Raw genomic sequence first — 19,511 nt, 5'->3', positions numbered from 1 at the left:
CCCTGCCTGGCCCTCCGGGGAGGGGGGGGTCTCAGGCCAGGGCGAGACCATCCATCACCATCTGCCCGGAGCACCACCCCCCGCAGCCCCCCACAGCCCCCCGGGGTCGGGAGCGCAGGGATGGGTAGGGAAGGGTCGCGGGGCGGGGGGCACGACACGTGTGGGGAAGATTGGGGTGTCACTCGTGTTTTGGGGGACATGCATCTTTGGGGTTCACGTGGCTGTGGGGTGACCCCGGGAGGGGCTGGGGAAGGTGAGGAGGGGGTTTAGGGAGGCAGAAGGGGGGGGGGGGGAAACCTGGGTGGGGGGTCACAAAATGTGAAGGGTGTCCCACAGCAGGGGTGTCCCTAGTAAGGGGAGGGGTCCCAAGGGGCAGGAGTCCCTATGATGGGGGGGGGGGGGTGTCCCCAAGGGGCGGATTTGGGGGATCCCAAGGCTGAGGCTTATGATTGGCGGGAGGAGGGTCCAGGGGTGTCCAGGACTGCGAGGGGCGTCCTGGGGGGGGGGGTGGGGGTGTCCTAGGGGGTCTTGAGGAGGGGGGGGTCCAGGCGGGGGGGCAATCCTGAGGAGAGGGGGGGTCCTGGCGACAGAGAGGTCCAGGGCTGGGGGGATCCCGGGGAGGGGGGGGGGGGTTCCGGGGAGGGGGATCCCAGGGAGGGGTGGTCCCGGGGGCGGTCCCGGGCTGGGGGGGGCCCGGCAGGGGGTTCCGGGCGCTGCCCCACAACCGCCGGCAGGTGGCGCTGCAGGATCGCGAATGCGCGAGCCGAGTAGGGGCGGGGCATCCGGGGCGGGGCGGGGTTAATGCGAGTAGGGGCGGGACTATGAGCCATATAAGGGCAGTGCCCGGCGTGGGGCGGAGCTATGCAAAACCTGCCGGGGCCCCTCCAGGGAGCGACGAGCAAGAACCGCGCTGCGGCCGCGGCGTTAGGGAGCGTCGCGCAAGAGGCGGTGGAGGTGCCTTGCTGGGGTTGGGTGGGGGGGTCCCCAGGCTGGGTGTCCTGGGATGGGGGGGGTCCCCAGGGTGAGGGATTCCCAGGAAGAGGGTGATCCCAAGGTGGGGGAAGTCCCTATGCTGGTGCAGCATGACTGTGGCAGAGCAGACCATGCCCACCCGTGGGTGCAAGCCCCACGGCTGCCCCACTGGGCACCCACGGGTGGGCAGCGCTGGGGTGCCCAGCTGCACGCACCCATCCCCACCCCGGGCACGGCCAGGGAGAGCGTGGGAGGCTCCTCCCTTCTTTGTCCAGACCCACACCAGAACGTTGGGGTCCCGCAGCATCCCACCAGCCCCGGGCCACCCCGTGCCCAACCCCATTGATCCGCCATGGCTTGAAGTTATGAACCCGCAGGGAGTGGGATTTTACAGAAAAATTCATAAATGTCATTTTTGCTTCTAAGAGAAATGCACCGAAGAGTGAAAGATCCCCCAGACCATGGGCAATGTGCCCATGGGACCCACCACCTGATGTGGCTGACGGAGAGAGGACACTAAATTGGGATGGAAACTTTATTTGTAGCTGGCTCCAGCCGGGAGCGAGTGGAAACAGTGAATCAATTCTCCTTCATTAGCGCTTAATTTTTCCCTTGATATTATTAACGTCGGGGGCGGATACGAGACCTGGCAAAGGGCTTCTGGAGGCGGCGTAGCTGGGCAGGAGCCATCCTGGGGATCCAGGCTGGAGCGCGGGGTCCGGGCTGGGGTCAAAGCAGGGGGGATGCTGGGGAACGTCCGTGTGTCCTGCTGCCCGGTGTCCCCCGGTGCTGGGGTCCCACCTTTCCAGCCAGCCCCTCTGAGGGGAGACCCCGGAGCTGTCACGTCAGCGGGGGTGGCTTGACGTGCTCCTTGGTGGGCTGCAAGAGCTGGTACGAGACCCCTGGGATGGGGCTGGGGCCAGGCTGACCTTGGGGTGCCCGTCCCGGCCGGATGCCTGGGTTCCCTTGGCCGGGGGGGGGGGGGGGCACACCTCCTGCTGAGCAATTAGGGGTGTGTGGGACCCCACGCTGGGGTGACGACGAGAGCGGGACCCAGGGTGTGTCCCATCTCCATCCTGCTGGGTAAAGCTGGGCAACCCACCCCCTCATTAGCAAGGCTAACGAAGCGCTTACCTGGGCCGTGCTCTGCTCCGACACAGGGCTGTCATCGCTCTGGGGGAGGGAAGGGGACCAGCAGCTTGAGGAACAGGGCGAAGGGGACCCGCTGGGTGCCCTGATGTGAGGAGCATCCCCTCAGCACCCACCCTGCATGGTGCCCATCACCCACAAGGTTGGGATGACCCCGACCCCCATCCCTGCCCAGCCCCCTGGCACAGGGAAGGGCTTGCACCTCGGTGCTATTCGTGGCCGCCGGTACCCCCCGTGTCCCTCCGCTCCGAGCTGCCTGCCAGGTAGTCGAAGAGGACGAAGCCATACGCTGCCGGCTCCGGGGCCTGGGGAGGGGAAGGAGAGGCTGAGGAGGGTGGGGAGAGGCAGAGGAGGGTGGAGGAAGGCCATGGCACAGGATGGCCGCACTCACCCGCAGGCTCAGCCGCTGGATCACTTGCTGGGGGTCGCTCTCCAGGATCACCCTGCGGAGCAGCACGGTGCTGGCACCATCCTACCGGGATCCTCCCGGCACAGCTCCCTCCCGGTCCTGGCTGCACCCCAGCGGGCATCACCACGACCACCCCGTGCCTCAGTTTCCCTCCCTGTGCAAAGCCCTGAGATGCCCTGACAAAGGCTTGAGGAAGAGCTGCCGCAACATTGGCAAACCGGGGTGCCCAGTTCCCCGTCGGCACCCTGAGCCAGAGACGGGGCCAGCCCCTCCCCAGCACCCGGGGGGACGATGCCCCCCCCGCTGTCCCTGCAACTCCCAGTGCTGTGGGCTGCTTCTCCTGCTCCGTCCCCCCCAGGAGCAGCTCACCCCCTGTCCACGATCTCGTCCACCACCAGGAAGGTTCCCTCCATGTTGTCCAGCAGCCAGCACTTCTCCACCTCCTTCCTGTGGGCGAGCGGGTGGGAGATGTCACCAGTCATGGCCTGGGGTCCCGTGCAAGGTCTCTGCCATCCCAAAGCAGCGCTGGCCCCGTCCCACCCGAGGCGTTAGGAGACAGAGGTTTCACACCAGCTCGTGGTGTCACCTGGAGCGAGCTGCTGCCCTGTGCCCTGCCTCAGTTTCCCCACCTGAGGCACGTTTGGGGCCGGGTGGCCCCAGGGACTCACCGCAGGAGGTGGCCCAGGGTGTCGAGGAGGCAGGCGAGCACGGCCGACAGCATCAGCTGTGGGAGAATGGGGGTGTCAGTGGGGCTGGGGGGTCCCCCCGGGGCTGCCACCCTCCCCGTACCTCATTCTCCTGGCAGCCCCCCACCACGTAGAAGAAGAGGTCGACGCTGCTCCTGTAGACGACGGTGAGTCCTTCCAGAGAGGTGATCTCACCTGCACGGCGTGGGGACACGTGGCATCGTTAGTGTCCCCCAGCACTGCGCCGGAGGGGATGCTGCTCCGAGCCCCGTGCCCCCCCCACGCCCCCCACCAGCATTAATCTCTTTGCTGTCTCCCCCCACGATTGCTAAAGCTCCCGAGTGGGACCCCCGCTCACCGCCCGCCCGCTGGGTCTTGCTGAAGACGCTGCTCTCGAAGGCCGCCTGCTCCTTGGCCGTGGGGAAGGTGCTGTCGTAGTACTGGGGGGACGGGCAGGGGGTCAGCGCGGCAGGGTGGGCGGCACGGATCCTGCACGGTGTGTGGGGGGGACAGGGACGTGTGCCGCGACCCCCCAGCTCCCTGCCGGGACCCCCCAAGACCCTGCAGCCCGGGGGGAGACACCTGAACGGGGGTGAGTGGGGGGGGCTGGGCAGCATCCCCTGGGGAAACTGAGGCAGGGCGCTGGGCTTCACCTTGGCCAGGAGGCGCTGCCCGTGGCTGTCCAGGATGAGCAGGGCCTTCACCGTGTACAGCGAGGGCTCCTGGGGGAGACGGGCCGGGTCGGAGGGCTCAGCCCCGCGGGGGGGGGGGTGTCTGGCCACCCCCAGCCCACCCTGCGCTCCCCTGGATCCTCTCCCTTGGGGTCCCCCCAGGTCTGGGTTTTGGGGACCCCCTTTGCTCCCCTGTCCCACCCCCCTTCTCCCTGTCCTGCCCCCCCTTTTTGCCCCATTCTCCCCCCAATCCCATTTCCCCATTTTCCCCAATTTCTCCCCTCTCCCCCGGCCCCCCAGTTCCCCCCCCGGCCCCCATCTCCCCCCGTTCCACCATGGTCCTCCCCCTCCTCCCGTTGCCCACCCTTCGCCCCCCCCCCGTGTTTTTCCCCCCGTTTTTTCTCCCTCGTGTTTACCCCCCCCATGTTTTTCCTCCAGTTTTCCCCCTCCCCCCCCCCCCTCCGTTTTTTCCTCGTTTTCCCCCGTTTCTCCCCGCTCCCCCCGTCCCGCCGCGGCCGCACGAAGTTCCCGGGGAGGCTGCGGAGCCCCGGCCCCGGTCCCGGCCCCGGCCCGGCCGGTCCCGGCTGTACCGGCCCCGCGGGCTCCATGGCTCCGCCGCCCCGGGCCCCCCCCCGCCCCACGCTGCCGTGCCCGCCCCGCCCCGCCCCGGCCCCGCTCCCCCCCCCACCCCCGCACCCCGACTCCTCCCCGCTGCACCCCGGAGCCAAGACCCCCCCCCGCGTGTCCCCCCCCGGCTCTTGTGGAGGAAAAGGGGGGGGGGGGTGTCCCCCGGGCGGGGCTCCCGCACTCCCGTGGGCGTGGGCGCAGTGGGGGAACGTGGGGGGGGGGGTGTTCCCCCAGTGCCCCCCTCCCGCACACAGACACCTCCTTTGGGAAAGGACTGACCGGGGGGGGCAGTGGGGTGGGAGGGAGGTGGGACCCCCACGCACCCCGAATTGGGGGGTTCAGGGAAGGGTCACCCCTCACCCAACCTCTGCTGCCTTCAATTTGGGGTGTGTGTTGTGTCCCCCCCCGGTGACCAAGGGGAGGCGGGTGGGGGTCCTGGCAGCGCGGGGTGCAGCCGGTGGGTGCAGGCACATCCCGGGTGCAGGCTGTGGGCTCTGCCGGGGGGGGCTGGTGTCCCCCCGGGTGCGATCACGAGTGACCCCAGCCGTGGGGCACAGCTCCCCCCTCCCCGTGTCCCTGGTCCCCGGCCTTTACCGGTGAGTCACCGGTTGCACCCAAATCGCCTTTTGTTTTGCTTTAACCTCCGGGGCCGGGGCCGGAGCGTTTCCCCACGGGCGGGGGCTGAGCCCACGCGGGAACCTGGCCCACGGCCGAAAAGGAGCCAGGGAGGGTGTGTGTGTGTGTGTGTGTGGGGGGGTGTTTTTCCCGTGGGAGCACTGGGCAAGGGGCTCTGTGCCCCCCTCGCTGCTGTGAGGCACCCAAAGGCTTTCGCCTGCCTGAGCCGGGCAGGGTGCGGGGTGGGGGACGCCTGCCAGCCCTCCAAACAGTCCCGGGGGGGGGAACACTAAAAATAAACCCCACGAGGGGCAGCCCGGCTCGGGTTGCTGACCACAGCCCTGGGGAGCCGCGGCGAGAGGTTTTTGGGGCACTCCCATACATCCATTTTCCCCGTGGGGCACGGGGGGATGGCAGCCCCGTTGTAAACCCATCGGGGTTTGGCAGCACCCCCAAATTTCCCACCCGGTGTGCAACGTGCCGAACGGCGGCTCTCGGTATCGAGGGGGAACCGCTTTGGCAACGGGGCCGTTCCCGTCCGCCTGCCGGGGCAAATTGCTGGTTGTGGCACGACGTGGGCCGGGGCCGCACCCCGGCTTTCGTGGGTGTTTCGCGGCTTGTTTTCCAGGAGAAGATTAGTGAGACAGAGCAGCCGGGGCAGAGCCAGCCCGTGACCCAAAACCACTCAGATCCGGGTACTTCCAGGCTCCTCGCCACCTTCCCCTGGCCGTTTCCCTGTCGTGCCCGTCTCCCTGGAGCGTCCCCGCTCGCAGCACTGGGGCTCTCTGGGTTCGGGGGGATGCGCAGCCTGTCCCCCGTATCTCAGCCGTGCCGGCAAACTTGGTCCTTGCCGTAAAAAACAGGGGCTCCGCTCCTGCTGCTGCCCTGGGAAGACACCCTCGGCTGGGAAACCTCACCCCGCCGCGAGGCATCGGAGCCCACGCTTATTTTCCAGTTGTTTTTTTTTTTTTCTTTTGGATGAACTATTGTCTCTGGCATCCTGTTTGTCCCGGCAAGTTTTCTGGGGCAGGGAAGAGGGTGTCTGGTTTTGGCAGCTGCAGCGTTGCAGGAATAGCAGGCAGGGGTGGTGCTGCCCGCCTGCCCTCACCTCCTACCTGCCTGTCTCTGCTGCCAGGTCTGGCAGCAGCTGCCCCTCGCCCTGTGGGTGCCAGCATTGATTTGGGCAGGAAGCCTGCGCCGATCGATGGGGAAAGGTATAAATAACCTGCTCAGAGTCGACGTTTTTTAACACCGGCCCCACTCTGTGCTTATTTAAATAGTTTATGGAGTTTCCATCAGTCTGGTGGTTGATCATCCTGGGATGCAAGGATGGGACGGGGGCCTGACGCCGTTCGCAGCGCCTTTCCGCCTCCGCGCCTGCAGTTCTAACGGGAGATCCTGGTGCGTTTTGTCGAGTGGCGTCAGGGCCACTGGTTGCGTGGGCTGATGGCGCTGGTGAGAGTCCTCGGGCACCCGGTGAGGCGGTTGGGATGAGCTGCAGCCTTTCCCTCACCTCTGCTGGGTAGTTACTGTCTCAAAAGACAATCAGACGTCAAGATTTTGGTAGCTCGATCAAACTCAAACTGGCCAGTGGGTTCCTTGGTGACGAGCAGCGGCACTCGTGGGACGACCCACAGACAGTGCAAGTGCTTCAGGCTGACACGTGATGGCCAGACAGACGGACAGCCCCTGGCATGTGAGCGGCATGTGGCTGCGAGCAGCTCTGGCTGCGTGGTGGGGAGCCCCATCCTGCTCTGAGCACCAGCACCCCGGGGGCACGGTGCCCCCCTCTCCCCGGGCTCTCCCCCTCCCCATGGCTCTCGGACAGCCGAGGCCGGGGCTGGGGTCACCTCTCTTTGCCACAGCCATTTGTGCCTCTGGCAGCTCTCACCGCCACGGGCGAGGAGCAGCCGACCGGGAGAGCTCGCTTTCCTCAACCCAAAACCAGGCCTGGGCGTAATGAGCAGGGGTATGCCGACTGGGCAGCTGCTGGAGCATGAAATTAAAGACTTTTAATTAGCGAAGGGCTGGAGCAATGAGGAAAGTAAAGCATGGGGCTAGGAGGCGATGCCCTAGCTTCGCTCCCCGTCACTGACTCACTGCAGGGCCTGAGGCGAAGCTCCGAGTTCGGCTTTGACTCAGTCCTGTTGTCTGCAAGTGGCTCCGGCGGCTGCCTCGTGCCTGCGCATGACCAGGGACCTGCAAGGGCCGAGGGGAGCGCGGGGCAGGGCCGTGTTTAGACAGCGTTATCAGCCCGAGAGCCTGTGGCAGCGCAGGGGAGGCCCTGGGGCCGCTCTTGGGGGACAAGCAAAGCCGAGGAGCCATCACCCCGCTGCAGGCCCCGCTATGCTGTGGCCCTGGAGGAGGCCCAGAGCCCCTTCTATCCCCAGTGCCGGGAGGTGTCAGGATTGGGGGCCCTGGGGGAGTGGGGACCCCCGGGGCGGTGTCGAGGCCTGCGAGGTGATGGAGGCTCCGCCATGGCGGCCCCAGGCCTCGCCCTGCGCTGAGGGCCTGGGGCGCCCGGTGCCATGGCAACAGCTGCGGGGCGAAGGGGCGGTGTCTCTGCGTCGCAGGGATTGGTGCGCGCCTCTGCCACTCAAGCGCCCAGACGGGCGGCTGGCTCCTGCGCGTCGTCTCATTGGTAATTTTCGCTGTCGCTCGGCGGAGGCCTCGCGTTCCATTGGGCAGATCCCTTGTCACTCAATCGCTGAGGGGGCGGGTCACTTCGATTGGCCGGCGGTCGCAAGCACGGGGGCCAGCGGCGCTGTCTGCGCGTCGATTGGCTGCTCAGCCTGCCTATCCAGGCGGCGGCGGGGGTGGGAGCAAACGCCTCACCGTCGCCTTCCATTGGGCTGCCGCTTCGTCCCGCCTCCCCTTCTCGAGCGCCGATTGGTCGCGGCACCGCGCGAGGCGGGAGGGGGAGGTGGTTGGCCAGGGCGGGGAGCGGGAGCGGGGCCGGCGGCGGCGGCGGCGGGGCCGGGAGCGAGCGGCGGCGAGCGGGTAGCGGCGGGCGGCAGCGCGGAGGGGCTGGACGGAGGGGCCGCGGCGGCGTTGGCGTTGCGGGGGTGCTGGCCGGGCCGGGCCGGGCCGAGGGCCGGGCGACGCTGAGGGAACAGCGAGGCCGCGCGGGGGGGGCGGGTCACGAGGCGCGGGGGGGTCTTAAAGGGCCCGGGGCGGGGGGGTGAGGGGGGGCGGCACATGGTCCCGCCGCCCTTCGCTCGGCAGCGCTGGGACCCCCACCCCCGGGAAGGGGAGAGCGGGCAGCGTCGGGGCCTGGAGGCTCCTCCTGGGTACCGGGAGCCGCCCCGCCGGGCTTGGGAGCGGGCGGCCCGGGAAGGTCGGGCCGGGGCCGCGGCGGGAGGGGCGATCCCGGGAGTCCCCGGTCGGGCGCTGGTCAGGGATGGGTTTGCTGCCCGTGGAAAGCCCCTGACGGGTTTTTGTAGAGCCGCTGGAAACTGGGCTAAGGAGTGAAAGGGAGTCGGAGCTGGATTCCTTCAGAGAGAGGGGAAGTTGACGCACCAGCCTAAGAATAGCTCAGGGAGGGGAAGTATGGACAATATTGTCACCAAAGGTAACCTCTGCCGTGCCTCTGTGTGTGTTTCTGTGCCCGTGTCGTGTCAGGAAAATCAGCTTTTTCGAGTGAAATTCGTTTGGCTTTTCAGGGGCCCACGCGTGGGGAAACCGCCGTTTCCCGGTGTAGTAGGTCCATGTGCAATGTTTAGGGTGGTGCCTCGTCGGCGTGTTATCGCGTTTGTTCTCTGGTTATATTTCAGCTGCTGATGAAATTGCAGCCAGAAGCGGAGGAGTCTTTGGACCTTCCCATGATCAGGACCTTTGACTCGTAAAAGGCTCCTTCAAGAAGCTTCGTAGATCAGAAGAGGGGAAGAAAGAACAGCCGGCTGTCGGAGGGAGCAGACCCCGTCCTGGACCGTGGGGAATTGGGGGGGCAAGAGGAAGTCGCTGTATGTGGAGTGTTTGGACAGTAAGTCACATGGATTTTTGTGTAGCTGCATGGATTGTGTACTAAAACAGTTCTGAAGAAGAGGAAAGGGCAAAAGAAGGAGGGTGGAGACTGTCATCTGGGGAGGGTCTGTTGCTTCTCGAGGTTTAAATCTTTAATTACGCTCTGCTGGCTGACCAGTGAGTTCCAGAATCTGAGAAGAAAAACAAAGTTGTCCTGAACCCAAAGTCTTGAATGTTCTTTAGACTTTTATCCTGTTGTTTAACGATAACCCGAATGCTGAAGTCGTCGCTTTATTTTGTTTTGTTTGAAAGTGGGGCAGAGGAAAGAACAAACCCAACCAACCTGTTGTGTGGAGAATTCATCTGATGCTGGTTGGTTTTTTTTTTGATTCCCAAACCCTCCACCTGTTTTCTTTTCTCCTCCACCAGAAATGCTTTCTCTGAAGAAATACTTCACCGAAGGCCTCATCCAATTCACCATTCTGCTGAGCTTGATCGGTGTTCGTGTGGACGTGGACACCTACCTGAACTCGCAGCTCCCCCCTCTCCGGGAGATCATTCTTGGCCAGAGCTCCGCTTACACCCAGACCCAGTTTCACAACCTGCGTAACACCTTGGATGGATATGGCATCCACCCAAAAAGCGTAGACCTGGACTATTACTTCACCGCTCGCAGGCTCCTCAACCAGGTGAGGGCCCTGGACAGGTTTCAGGTGCCCACCACCGAAGTCAACGCCTGGTTAGTGCACAGAGACCCCGAAAGCTCCGTGTCCGGTAGCCAGCCCAGCGCCGGTATCGCCCTAGAGAACGGCAGCGGCCTGCAGGATGGGAGCAGCCCTGACAACGGAGTGAGGGAGAGCGGAGCGGAGCAGGGTTTTGGGGAAGAACTGGAAGATTTGGGAGCGGTGGCTGCCCCAGTGAACGGAGACCTCACCAAAGAGGTAGGCAGGACTTTCTTTTGCCTGTGGTGGGGGGGAGAGGGAGCCCTTGGGGGGGTTCTTGCCCTCCAGTATCCATCCGAGGGAGCGGTACTCTGTACCTTGTGTTTAGCACTTGGGAAAAGCGGGTCCCTGCTTGGGAATGGCGTAATGCTAAATTCCAGCTCAGTGAGAGGGCTCCGGGGGTATCGTGGGGTGGTTTGTCCTTTTTGTTTGTTTTATCCTTGGTCTGAAAGTAATAGCGAAAGGAGGGGAAAAGGGTTGGGGTCAGCATCCGGACCTGTACGCTTAGCTTTGTGTTGTGAAACCAATAAAACGAGGTCGGGAGATAAACAGGGGCATTGGGTAACAGCCTTGTCCCAGGTGTCGAGCGGGTGGTTGGGTTACTTGGCTCTGGAGTTCATCCAGTGGAGATGTTTATTGCTTGGTTTTCATCACGGGCGGGTGGGGAGAGGTGAACTGGAAAGCGGTTTATTTTTTTTCTGTCTGAGCGCAACCTTTCAGAGGCTGTGATGCAATGCTGGTCCCTGGGAGCTGCTGCTCTTTTTCCTTTTTGGCACCGTTCTCTTTGTCACGGCATGTTCAGCGTCTCCCTGCCCGTGGCGTGGGGGATGTTAGCGCTGATTTGCAGCGTCGGGTCCTTCCAGTGTCGCTCTTGCATCTCGTAAATTGTGTCTTGGACAAGCTGTTGAGGCGTCTGGGCACGGGGAGAGCGGGATTCGACTGCTGCCACCCCCGTCCCCCTGCAGCGAGGGGTGGGCAGCTTTTCAGGCAGCTGTCGCGGATGCCCGGGGCTTTTGTCATGTGGCTTCGGCGCAGCAGCAGGCAGGGAATCGAGTGAGGAAAGTGGTGTGAACGCGTGCACGCCAGAGAAACAAAGGTGATGATTGTTTCGGGTCTAGTATTGACGGATGAGCAGCGGGACGCTGCCGTAGGAAGTGTGGATGGTGTTTCGGCTGTACCTGCGGGGATCTCCCAGCTCCGGAGGCGTTTGGGGCTGCGGGACTCGAGGGTGAAAACCCTGCTCCAGGTTTGCAACCAGCGACCTTGGAGGTGTCAAGGAGAGGAACTCCGGTCAGAGAGTCGCAGAACAGAAGGCAGACGTTCATACATTCAGCTGCTTCCCTGATAATTGAGAGGGGTAATTCCCTGTCTTGGGAATGGGGAAGAATTTGATGAAATGCCTTGTGCAAGGTCACACGCAGCCTGAGGAAGACATCGCTGCCCTTCCCCAAGTCTGGTGTTCTTGGCTGAGGGCCTTGGGTCTGGGGGCCCCGTCAAGTGCGGTATAGAGAAACCGGGGTCAGATTTTAGGGCGAAATGCTGCAGATCTGAGAGGCAAGAGGCCGGTAACACTGCTGTATTCCAGAAACCTGTTTATTTCTGTCTTAAAATACAGTCCTGCGTTAAATGCCGTGCTTGCTGTGAGCCGCCAGTGCGCAGGGTGCAGCTGCAGACCTGGCCAGCTCGGGCTGGACTTGATGGGAGTGAAATTCCCAGGCGATGCCGGGGGGGAAGCACGTTCCTCCGCGCTGCAATTTTGCTCCGGTCACCCCTTCGGGGAAGGGTGGGGAGAGCTGGGTCCACACCTTCCCTGATCCCAGGTGTTCGGCCGTCTGCGCTCTTCCTCGGGTCCCTATTTTCCATCTTTTTCCCCCAAACCCCTGGCTCGGACAGGAGGGGAGGGTGTTACAGCACCTGCAAGGTGTTCCGCGCTGCCAGGGGCACAGTGCCCGGGCACCCAGTGCCAGGAAATCCCGTCTGCCGAGCCCGCCTTGCACGCCCACGTCACATCGCCACACTGTCACATCGTCACACCGTCACATCGCCCTCTCTTCCCCCCCCCCCCCCCGCCCCGGGGCCAGCGACACCGCGCTCGCCGCTGGTGCGACGCTTCAAAGCACCGAGTCTTAGTTCAAAGCCCCTGGTGGGGCTTTTTGGGGTTAGTTTTTTATTTATTTTGGGTGTCTTTGTCTGGAACCTTGACTCCCCGGTAAATGCCGAGCAGCCGCCCAGCCTTTCCGATGGGAATTTCGTGTGAGCTCTGCAGCTCCCGGCAGACGCTGCCTCTGGAAGGCACCTGCAGGGCTCGATCCTCCCCCCCCAACCCTGCTCGTTAGGTGGACGACGACGACGATGATGATGATACGCAGGTGGCTTTAGGGCCAGGGTTTAAATTTTTCCATGACTTTTCCTGGCACTTAAAATATCGCAACTCCCTGCGGGTCGCCTGGGCCAGGCGCGACCTTGCTCAGGGAATATGGCCGGTATTAATAATTTTAGGAGCAGGAGCTCGCCCTTGGGTGCGGTGCAGGGCTTTTGGGCTTTGCAGCTCGGGTGGGGGCTGCAGTGGGTGCTGCCCGACGCCTTGGGGATCATCCAAAATGGGGAAATTTTTTTTTTTTTTTTTTTTAAATCGCCGAGGAGGGGGGGCTCACTCCTTGTCAGCCTAAAGACAAAGCTAGGTTTAATCCCGAGTACTTTCCTCTGCAGCATTGGGGGTGGGGAAGGCAGGAGGCACCGCTGCCCTGTGCCGTTTCCACAACAGGAGGATAAAAATACGCGGCCGTCAGCCATGTGATGAGCTGCTGGTGCTCAGCCCCGTCCCGGCTGACAAAGCCCCCCCCAGCCGGGGGGGGGATCTCCTTACACTTGGCCCTGTCTCTCCAGCGGCCGTTGCTTACCGCCCGGGCCCGGGGCGGGCCGTGCCCGCTGGCAGGGTCTGGGGGGGGACGACGAGGAGCAGCCGGGGGGGGGGGGTTTGCCACCGGCTGGCGTGGCGTGGCGTGGCGTGGCGGGGGGGAATGGCCACCTCCGGGCCGGGGGCTCCTGCGGGAGGGAGCCAAGGTCACCCCGGCCTGCCTGGCCTTCCCTCCCTCCCTGGGACCCCCCGGGCTCCAGGACGAGCTTTCCCCCCCCCCCCCCCCCCCGGGCGGTGCGGGCCGGCGCGGTGCAGGGCGAGGCCGGAGGGGGGGGGGGGGGGGCGGCCCCGCTGCGCCAGGGCGGGGGAGCGGCCCGGTGGGCGCCGCGCGGCCGCTGCGCCGCCACCCATTGGTCGAGGCGACGGCCCCCGCCGGCGGGGATTGGCGGAGGAGGTGGCCCCCGTCGGCGCGGATTGGCGGTTGCCGCCGTGCGGGAGAGGGGCGGGGCTTGGCGGCCCATTGGCGGAGGGGGGCGTGGCCCGGCGGCGCCGCATCCCGGCGGGGGTGGGGGCGGGGCTTGGCGGCCGCCGCAGCCAAGGTAACGGCGGGGGAGGGGCGGGCGGGGCGCGCCGCAGCCCGGCCCGGGCAGGGCGGCGGGAGCCGAGCCCGGCCCAGCTGAGCCCGGCCCAGCCGAGCGGGGGGCGCCGCCGCCGCAGCAGCAGCAGCAGCCGCCGCCGCACGGGGGGGCGGGGGCGGCTCCTGCCGCCGCAGCGGGGCCGCGGGCACCTGTGGCCGGTGGGGCGGAGCGGAGCGCGGCTCCCCAGCCGCCCCGGCCGGCGATGCGTGCGCGGCGCCGCGCCCCGGCCAGCCCGCCGCGCTGCCGCCGCCGCCGCCTTCCCCCCCCGCTCCCCCGGGGACCATGATCGGCGTGCGCCGCGGCCCGGGCGGCAGCTGGGGACATGAGAAAGGTACCGGGGCCGCTCCGGTGGAGGGAGGGCGGCCGCTCCCCGGTGCCGCGGCGACGCTGCCGGCCCAGCGGCGGCGGGGCAGGGTGCGGGCGGACCCGGGGGAGGCGCGGTGCGGCGGCGCAGGCTGCCGGAGGCGGGGGCTGCGGGGCGGGGGCCGGCGGCTTGGGCGCAGGGCAGGCTCTACGGCCGGGGGAGGGCGGCGGGGGTGCCCGGGGGGCTGCGGGCAGCCCGGTGACGGCGGCGGCGGTAGCTCAAGTTGCATCAGGTGGGTGGAAATGCGGGGATTTTCCTGCCGGCGCACCCCACCCCTTATGCAAATGGCCGGGATGGCACCACGGGCTGATGCAAGGCGGCCACGGCGCAGCCACCGCCGCGACGCGGGCCCGGGCGGCCCCAGCCGCCTCTCCCGGCGGCGGGCGGGCGGCCATGGGCGGCGGGGAGGGAAGGGCCGGCCTCACCCGCCATGCGGAGCCTGCGGAGCCGCTCTCGGGCATCCCGGGAGGCAGAACCGCCCCGGGCCGCCGAGGGAAGGAGGGAGCGGGGTGCCCGGCGGGTGGGCTGCGGGTCAGGCTGGGGATGAAGGGGGGGGGGGGGTGTCCCTGGGGAGGGGCAGTGGGTGGGGACCCTGCCCAGAGCTGAAGGAAATCTGGTCTGTCTTTCAGGACATCGATTTGATTGACATCCTGTGGAGACAGGATATTGATCTCGGCGCTGGGCGAGAGATTTTTGACTACAGCCACCGTCAGAAAGAGAGCGAAGTGGACAAAGAGCTGAGCGATGGGAGGGAGCGTGGGGACAGCTGGAGGAGCGGAGGGAATGAGATCTTGGATAGAAACCTGCTAGTTGATGGAGAGACCGGGGAGAGTTTCCCTGCGCAGGTAACACCCCTGGGCCGGCCAGGCTGGGGTCTGTGCCCGCGGTGATGCAGCGTGCTGGGGGGTCCGTGCCTCCGCCGAGGCGGAGGGGAAGCAAGGGGTCCTCTGGCCGGCTCTCGGGGCGAGCGGCATCGCGTGTGACTTTCACCGGGGATCTGCTGAGCCGCAGGATAAGGGTTTGTCTGGGTGGACCAGAGGATTTGATGCTGGGAAAGGGCAGGCTGCCTGCCGGGCCAGGCAGCCGCAGCGAGGCGGGCAGGGTAATGGCCGTGTCACCATCGGCAGGGCACTAGGACGAGGGTGGTTGGCGGTTGGTTCTTGCTGCGCCTTTCGGTTGTCTGGCAGAGGCGGTGGCGTGGGTAGGCGCAGAGTCCCCTCCGGTCCGTAGCAGAGTCCTTGCTCTGGCAGTAGGTGAGGCTCACCGGGAGCAGAGGCAGCACGTTTCCTTTTCCGCGCTGCGCTCGGGGGGCCACTCTGACGCTCTCCGGAGCAGGAGGATGGAGTCTGCGAAGCACTGGGTGGGGCCTCTGGCTCTTTTTGGATGCGCTGTAAGAAAGCCCTGCTGTAAGGAGCTCGTTTCTCATCACCACCTCCCTAATCCCGGGGCTACGATTGCTTGTGTTTTACATCAGGTGCCCGGTGCGGAGGATCAGACAGCCCTGTCCCTGGAGGAGTGCCTTAGGCTGCTGGAGGCCACCTTCCCTTTTGGGGAGAATTCGGAGGTGAGTGGATGGGGCGATGGTTTCCGCCCCTCAGCGAATCCAGAGGCAGCGGCGGCTCTCCTTCGCTCGCTTGCCGGGGTTTCGGTGCCTCTGGTACCCCTACCCCAGACTGCAGAACCGGCAGTAAATTGGGTTAGCCTGCTTAAGGAGGCTCCAGGCATCGTCCCTGCGAAACTAGCAGTGGGGTGGGGTGGTCACAATTAATTAAAGACTTCTGGCTTTGCTTCTAATTAGTTCATAGCGAACTGTGGAGGAATAACTGCAACCAGTTTGCTTTGAACAAAGGAGAAGCGATTGCCCGTATGGAGGTGGAAGGGCATTTGGGATTGCTGCCTCCACGGCCGCTCAGCCGGGGACTGACTCTCCTCACGTGGTTAGTTTCCAGCTGCGGATGTCTCCACCCTGAGCGAAGCCGTGCCCGGCGAGAGCAGGTCTGCGGGCATCCAAACCAGCCTGCTGTCTCCGCTCCTCACCGAGACCGAGTCGCCCTTCGATCTGGAGCAGCAGTGGCAGGACCTCATGTCCATCATGGAAATGCAGGTGAGCCGGAGCGGGGGTCGCGGGAAGGCGTTTGTCCCTCCAGGCGCACATCACTGCTCCGTTGAATTTCGGTTCAATGGCTGTGCCGAGCACCTGATTCTGGGACGACCCCAGTTTGGAGTTGGTGGCAGCTGCTTTGGTTTTATCCCAGCCTGTGCAGTGACGCGGTGACATCCGTGCGGTGGTTGCTGCTGCTGTCTTAACCCTCCTGCAGCTGGCGGGTGGTGCTGGGCCGCTGGAGCTTCTGCCATGGGATCCAGAACCGCTGTCCCATCTCTTTTTGGCACCGAAGAAAGGCAGGGCTCGGGCGCACCTCGTTTACCGAGCTGTTTCGCATCTCTTCCAGGCTATGGAAGTGAACACCACGACCGCTGAGACCCTGTACAACGGCACGAGCGGAGACCTGCTGACTTCTAACTACAGCCTGGCTCCGAACACTCCCATCAATCAGAACGTCAGCCTGCATCAGGCCTCTCTGGGTAGCTGCTCACAGGACTTCTCCCTCTTCAGCTCGGAAATCGAAAGCCCCTCCATGGCTGGCAGCTCGGCCCTGCTCCAGCTGGCGCCGGACAACTCCACTGGCCTCAACACCACCTTCGGCTCCACCAACTTGAGCGGCATCTTCTTCCCTCCGCAGTTGAACAGCACGGTCAACGAGACGGCCGGCCCCGAGCTGCCGGACCCGCTGGGCGGTCTGCTAGACGAAGCCATGCTTGATGAGATCAGCTTGATGGACTTGGCGATCGAAGAAGGTTTCAACCCGGTGCAGGCCTCGCAGCTGGAAGAGGAGTTTGATTCTGACTCGGGTCTTTCTCTGGATTCCGGTCACAGTCCCGCTTCTCTGAGCAGCTCGGAAGCCTCTTCCTCGTCCTCTTCTTCCTCCTCGTCCTCTTCCTCCTCCTCGTTTTCTGAGGAAGGAGCTGTCGGCTACAGCTCAGACTCTGAAAACGTGGACTTTGAAGAAGCGGAAGGGGCGGTTGGATACCAGCCAGAGTACAGCAAGTTCTGCCGCATGAGCTACCAGGACCCGTCGCAGCTCCATTACTTGCCTTACCTGGAGCACGTTGGCCACAACCACACCTACAACATGGCGCCAGCGGCGCTGGATCCCGAGGAGCCCAAACTGCCCAGCACCACGAAGAAGAGCAGCAAGGAGAAGCCGTCCGAATTCCTGGATAAGCAGATGAGCAGGGACGAGCATCGAGCCAGAGCCATGAAGATCCCCTTCACCAACGACAAGATCATCAACCTGCCCGTGGAGGAGTTTAACGAGCTCCTCTCCAAGTACCAGCTCAGCGAGGCGCAGCTGAGCCTGATCCGAGACATCAGGAGGCGAGGGAAGAACAAGATGGCTGCCCAGAACTGCCGCAAGAGGAAACTGGACACCATCCTCAACTTGGAACGGGACGTCGAGGACTTGCAACGGGACAAGTCCAAACTGCTCAGGGAGAAAGTGGAATTTCTCAAATCCATCCGTCAGATGAAGCAAAAGGTGCAGAACCTCTACCAGGAAGTGTTCGGCCGCCTGCGGGACGAGAACGGCCAGCCCTACTCCCCCAGCCAGTACGCCCTGCAGTATGCCAGCGACGGCAGCGTCATTTTGATACCTCGCGCCGTGGCTGACCAGCAGGCCCGGCGGCAGGAACGGAAACAGAAGGACCGGAGGAAGTGAGGGACGGCGACGTGGGAGGAGTGGGACACTCGTTCAAGTGAGAACTGGAGAAGGGCTGAGCCTGGAAGTACTTAGAGGAACTTTCATGCCTTCTTATCCGATATATCTTCTCAAAAAAACGTGACTGCTGCCGGTCAGTGTGCGGGAGACTGCGGGACCTGCAGGCTGAGCTCTGAGGGCTCCCTGTGGGGAGGGACGGGGAGGAGCGGACCCTGCACTGCCGAGCCCGGCGCCTTCCACAACCTGGAATCCTTTGAGCGCAGGAAACGAGCTGGCATCACTGGTGGCGAGATTGGCAGAGGTGGAAAAACTACTGTTAGGAACTGGCTTTAAATAAGAAAAGAGATTTAAGCAAATGAACTTTAAACAAGTTATAGGAGAGACATTTTTCTGAACTTCCAAAGTTCTGTGATTTCAGGTAGTTGGTTTTTTTTTTTCTTTTTATTTTTATTTTTTTTCCTTTTTCCTGAACCAGTTTTGACATCGGTGTGATTCAATCTGACTTAATTCCAGATTAACCAACGTCCCTTCCTAGATCAGACCAGTGCACCCATGGAAACACGAGTGGTGTGACTTCCATTAACCCTTTCCAGCCCGAGGAAGCTCAGAGGGGGCTGACGGGAGAACCGTTCCTGTACGTGCGGAGGAGCTGTGACGCCTTGGGGAGGGGGCACGTAGAGCTTTAGGATTTTGGAGGGGGAAGCGTGTGCGTGCGTGTGTGTGTATGTGTGTGGAACTGGAGAGGGTTAACAGAACCAGTGCGATACGCGTTTTCCCCCCCACCACACTCGGAGCATGTCACTGCCGCCGAGCCAGCGCCGTGCCGGGACGCTGGGACGGCACACGCAGCAGCCTGCATGCAAAGCGCTGTCTTCTCCCGCTGCCTGCCTGCGGAACCGCACGGGGAGGAAGGCAGGGAGGGGCGTCGGGACCCCGACACCCCCCCTGGGTCAGCGCCCAGCACGAGGGGAGCGGCGGGTTCCCAGCCCAGGCCGTGGGCTTGTCACGTATAGAAATTAGACAGCTGTTAGGATTCCTGTTTCTTAACCGCGCATTGATTTTTTAAGGGCTTCGGCCCTGTTTTTTCCCTATAGGGTCTAGAGTGCTTGTGTTGAGTAAAAGGGAGAAGCCCAAACGTTCGAAGCTGCTAAATGTTCTCTTTGCCATAAAGATTCAGTGTAACCGTGTGATCACATTATAGGATTCTCTTCTGTCCCTAGGTGTTGGTCTGACTTCCTTTGTTTTCAGGAGGGGGGTGGGGGTAGTGCCTTGATCACTGTCCGTCTCCACCACGGAGACGATCCTAGAAGCTGTATTTACAATATAGCACAGCTGGGAGTGTACTGACTTTACCAGCAACTGAAAAAAAAAAAAAAAAGCTTAAAAAACAAAACCGGCTTTTCCTAGCCAGTCCTGTGCATGTGATACGGGGTGAGGGCAGAGGGAAGACTCGGGGTGGTAACTCAAGGGAAGGAAACCTGGTAATAACGCAGGAGGGAGGCCTGGAGCAGCCCATGGTGCTGCCCGGAGGGAAGATGTCTGGCCATGGGCACGTTTTCCAGGCTACGGGGAAAGGAGTTGGATCTCGGAGCGCGGTGCGGGGTATTCGGTGCGTTCACCACGGCCCCGAGCAGCGTGAGATGGACTCGCCGAGACCCCGGTGGGCTCTCCCAGCCCGGAGTCCTGAGATTCAATGGCTTTACTTACGCGTGAGACGAAGCACAAGTGGTGGAGATGTGGGTGTGGGGAGGTTGGAAGGGAGCCCTGCGCGTATGTTTTAAATTATTTTCCTTTAAGAAACTTTATTTTAATGATCTGTGACCTGTCAGGGAAAGAAGAGAGATTGTGTGAGCACAGGACAAAAATAAAACGGCTTATTCACTGTATGAAGATTTGTTTCATGTTGTTTTTTTTCTTTTCTTTATTTTGCTAAAAGATTAAGCATGTTAGGGAAATGAAACAGCCTCTTCTTGTGGGTCCTTCTCACCCACGGTAGCTCCTGGCTCTCTCCTGCTGTGCTGAGCTCGGCGCAGCTCTGGTTTGCCTCCAGCGATGGTCTGGG

General features: G+C 63.5%; 2 protein-coding genes across 20 annotated transcripts; one reads left to right on the top strand and one right to left on the bottom strand.

Annotated features, from left to right (window-relative positions):
• Positions 1 to 1,436: 1,436 nt before the first annotated feature.
• On the bottom strand, positions 1,437 to 4,512 carry COPZ2 (COPI coat complex subunit zeta 2). 13 transcript variants are annotated; one of them, XR_008573921.1, is made up of 10 exons: positions 4,478 to 4,512; positions 3,870 to 3,938; positions 3,575 to 3,656; positions 3,344 to 3,411; positions 3,199 to 3,254; positions 2,900 to 2,977; positions 2,513 to 2,564; positions 2,324 to 2,426; positions 2,107 to 2,206; positions 1,437 to 1,970 (listed from the first exon to the last, which is right to left on the bottom strand). XR_008573921.1 is itself a non-coding variant. In XM_054801606.1 (10 exons), the coding sequence occupies exons 1-8, from the start codon at positions 4,493 to 4,495 to the stop codon at positions 2,331 to 2,333; spliced, it is 543 nt and encodes a 180-aa protein (XP_054657581.1). In that variant the 5' UTR covers positions 4,496 to 4,512; the 3' UTR covers positions 1,478 to 1,970; positions 2,107 to 2,145; positions 2,324 to 2,330. The 13 variants fall into 13 exon arrangements, 6 of the variants coding, with proteins under 6 accessions (XP_054657581.1, XP_054657582.1, XP_054657583.1 ...); XR_008573915.1 differs by having other exon boundaries at positions 1,478 to 1,970; positions 3,320 to 3,411; XR_008573917.1 differs by having other exon boundaries at positions 1,478 to 1,967; positions 3,320 to 3,411.
• Positions 4,513 to 8,051: 3,539 nt separating this feature from the next.
• Positions 8,052 to 19,335, top strand: NFE2L1 (NFE2 like bZIP transcription factor 1). Of its 7 annotated transcripts, none has more exons than XM_054801557.1 (7): positions 8,052 to 8,129; positions 8,903 to 9,111; positions 9,522 to 10,033; positions 14,303 to 14,518; positions 15,148 to 15,237; positions 15,616 to 15,777; positions 16,124 to 19,335. In XM_054801557.1, exons 3-7 carry the CDS (start codon positions 9,524 to 9,526, stop codon positions 17,447 to 17,449), a joined length of 2,304 nt encoding a protein of 767 aa, XP_054657532.1. In that variant the 5' UTR covers positions 8,052 to 8,129; positions 8,903 to 9,111; positions 9,522 to 9,523; the 3' UTR covers positions 17,450 to 19,335. The 7 variants fall into 7 exon arrangements, 5 of the variants coding, with proteins under 5 accessions (XP_054657532.1, XP_054657534.1, XP_054657533.1 ...); XR_008573913.1 differs by lacking the exon at positions 14,303 to 14,518 and having other exon boundaries at positions 8,062 to 8,129; positions 16,124 to 17,867; positions 17,963 to 19,335; XR_008573912.1 differs by lacking the exon at positions 8,052 to 8,129 and having other exon boundaries at positions 8,311 to 9,111; positions 16,124 to 17,867; positions 17,963 to 19,335.
• The last annotated feature ends 176 nt before the right edge of the window (positions 19,336 to 19,511 follow it).

Source organism: Grus americana, chromosome 22, assembly GCF_028858705.1.
Source record: "Grus americana isolate bGruAme1 chromosome 22, bGruAme1.mat, whole genome shotgun sequence".
NCBI classification, from domain to species: domain Eukaryota; kingdom Metazoa; phylum Chordata; class Aves; order Gruiformes; family Gruidae; genus Grus; species Grus americana.
Note: the sequence above shows the minus strand (reverse complement) of the source record. Positions and strands in the feature narration are given on the sequence as shown.

Excerpts from the sequence above, each read along its gene's own strand:
- COPZ2 (XM_054801606.1), bottom strand. Across the intron at positions 3,412-3,574 it reads CAAGACCCAGCGGGCGGGCG|GTGAGATCACCTCTCTGGAA; the intron begins GTGAGCGGGGGT and ends CACGCCGTGCAG. Across the intron at positions 2,978-3,198 it reads ACCCTGGGCCACCTCCTGCG|GAAGGAGGTGGAGAAGTGCT; the intron begins GTGAGTCCCTGG and ends GCTCGCCCACAG.
- NFE2L1 (XM_054801557.1), top strand. The coding sequence starts at position 9,524 with ATGCTTTCTCTGAAGAAATACTTCACCGAAGGCCTCATCCAATTCACC. Across the intron at positions 15,238-15,615 it reads CTTTTGGGGAGAATTCGGAG|TTTCCAGCTGCGGATGTCTC; the intron begins GTGAGTGGATGG and ends TCACGTGGTTAG. Across the intron at positions 15,778-16,123 it reads TGTCCATCATGGAAATGCAG|GCTATGGAAGTGAACACCAC; the intron begins GTGAGCCGGAGC and ends CATCTCTTCCAG.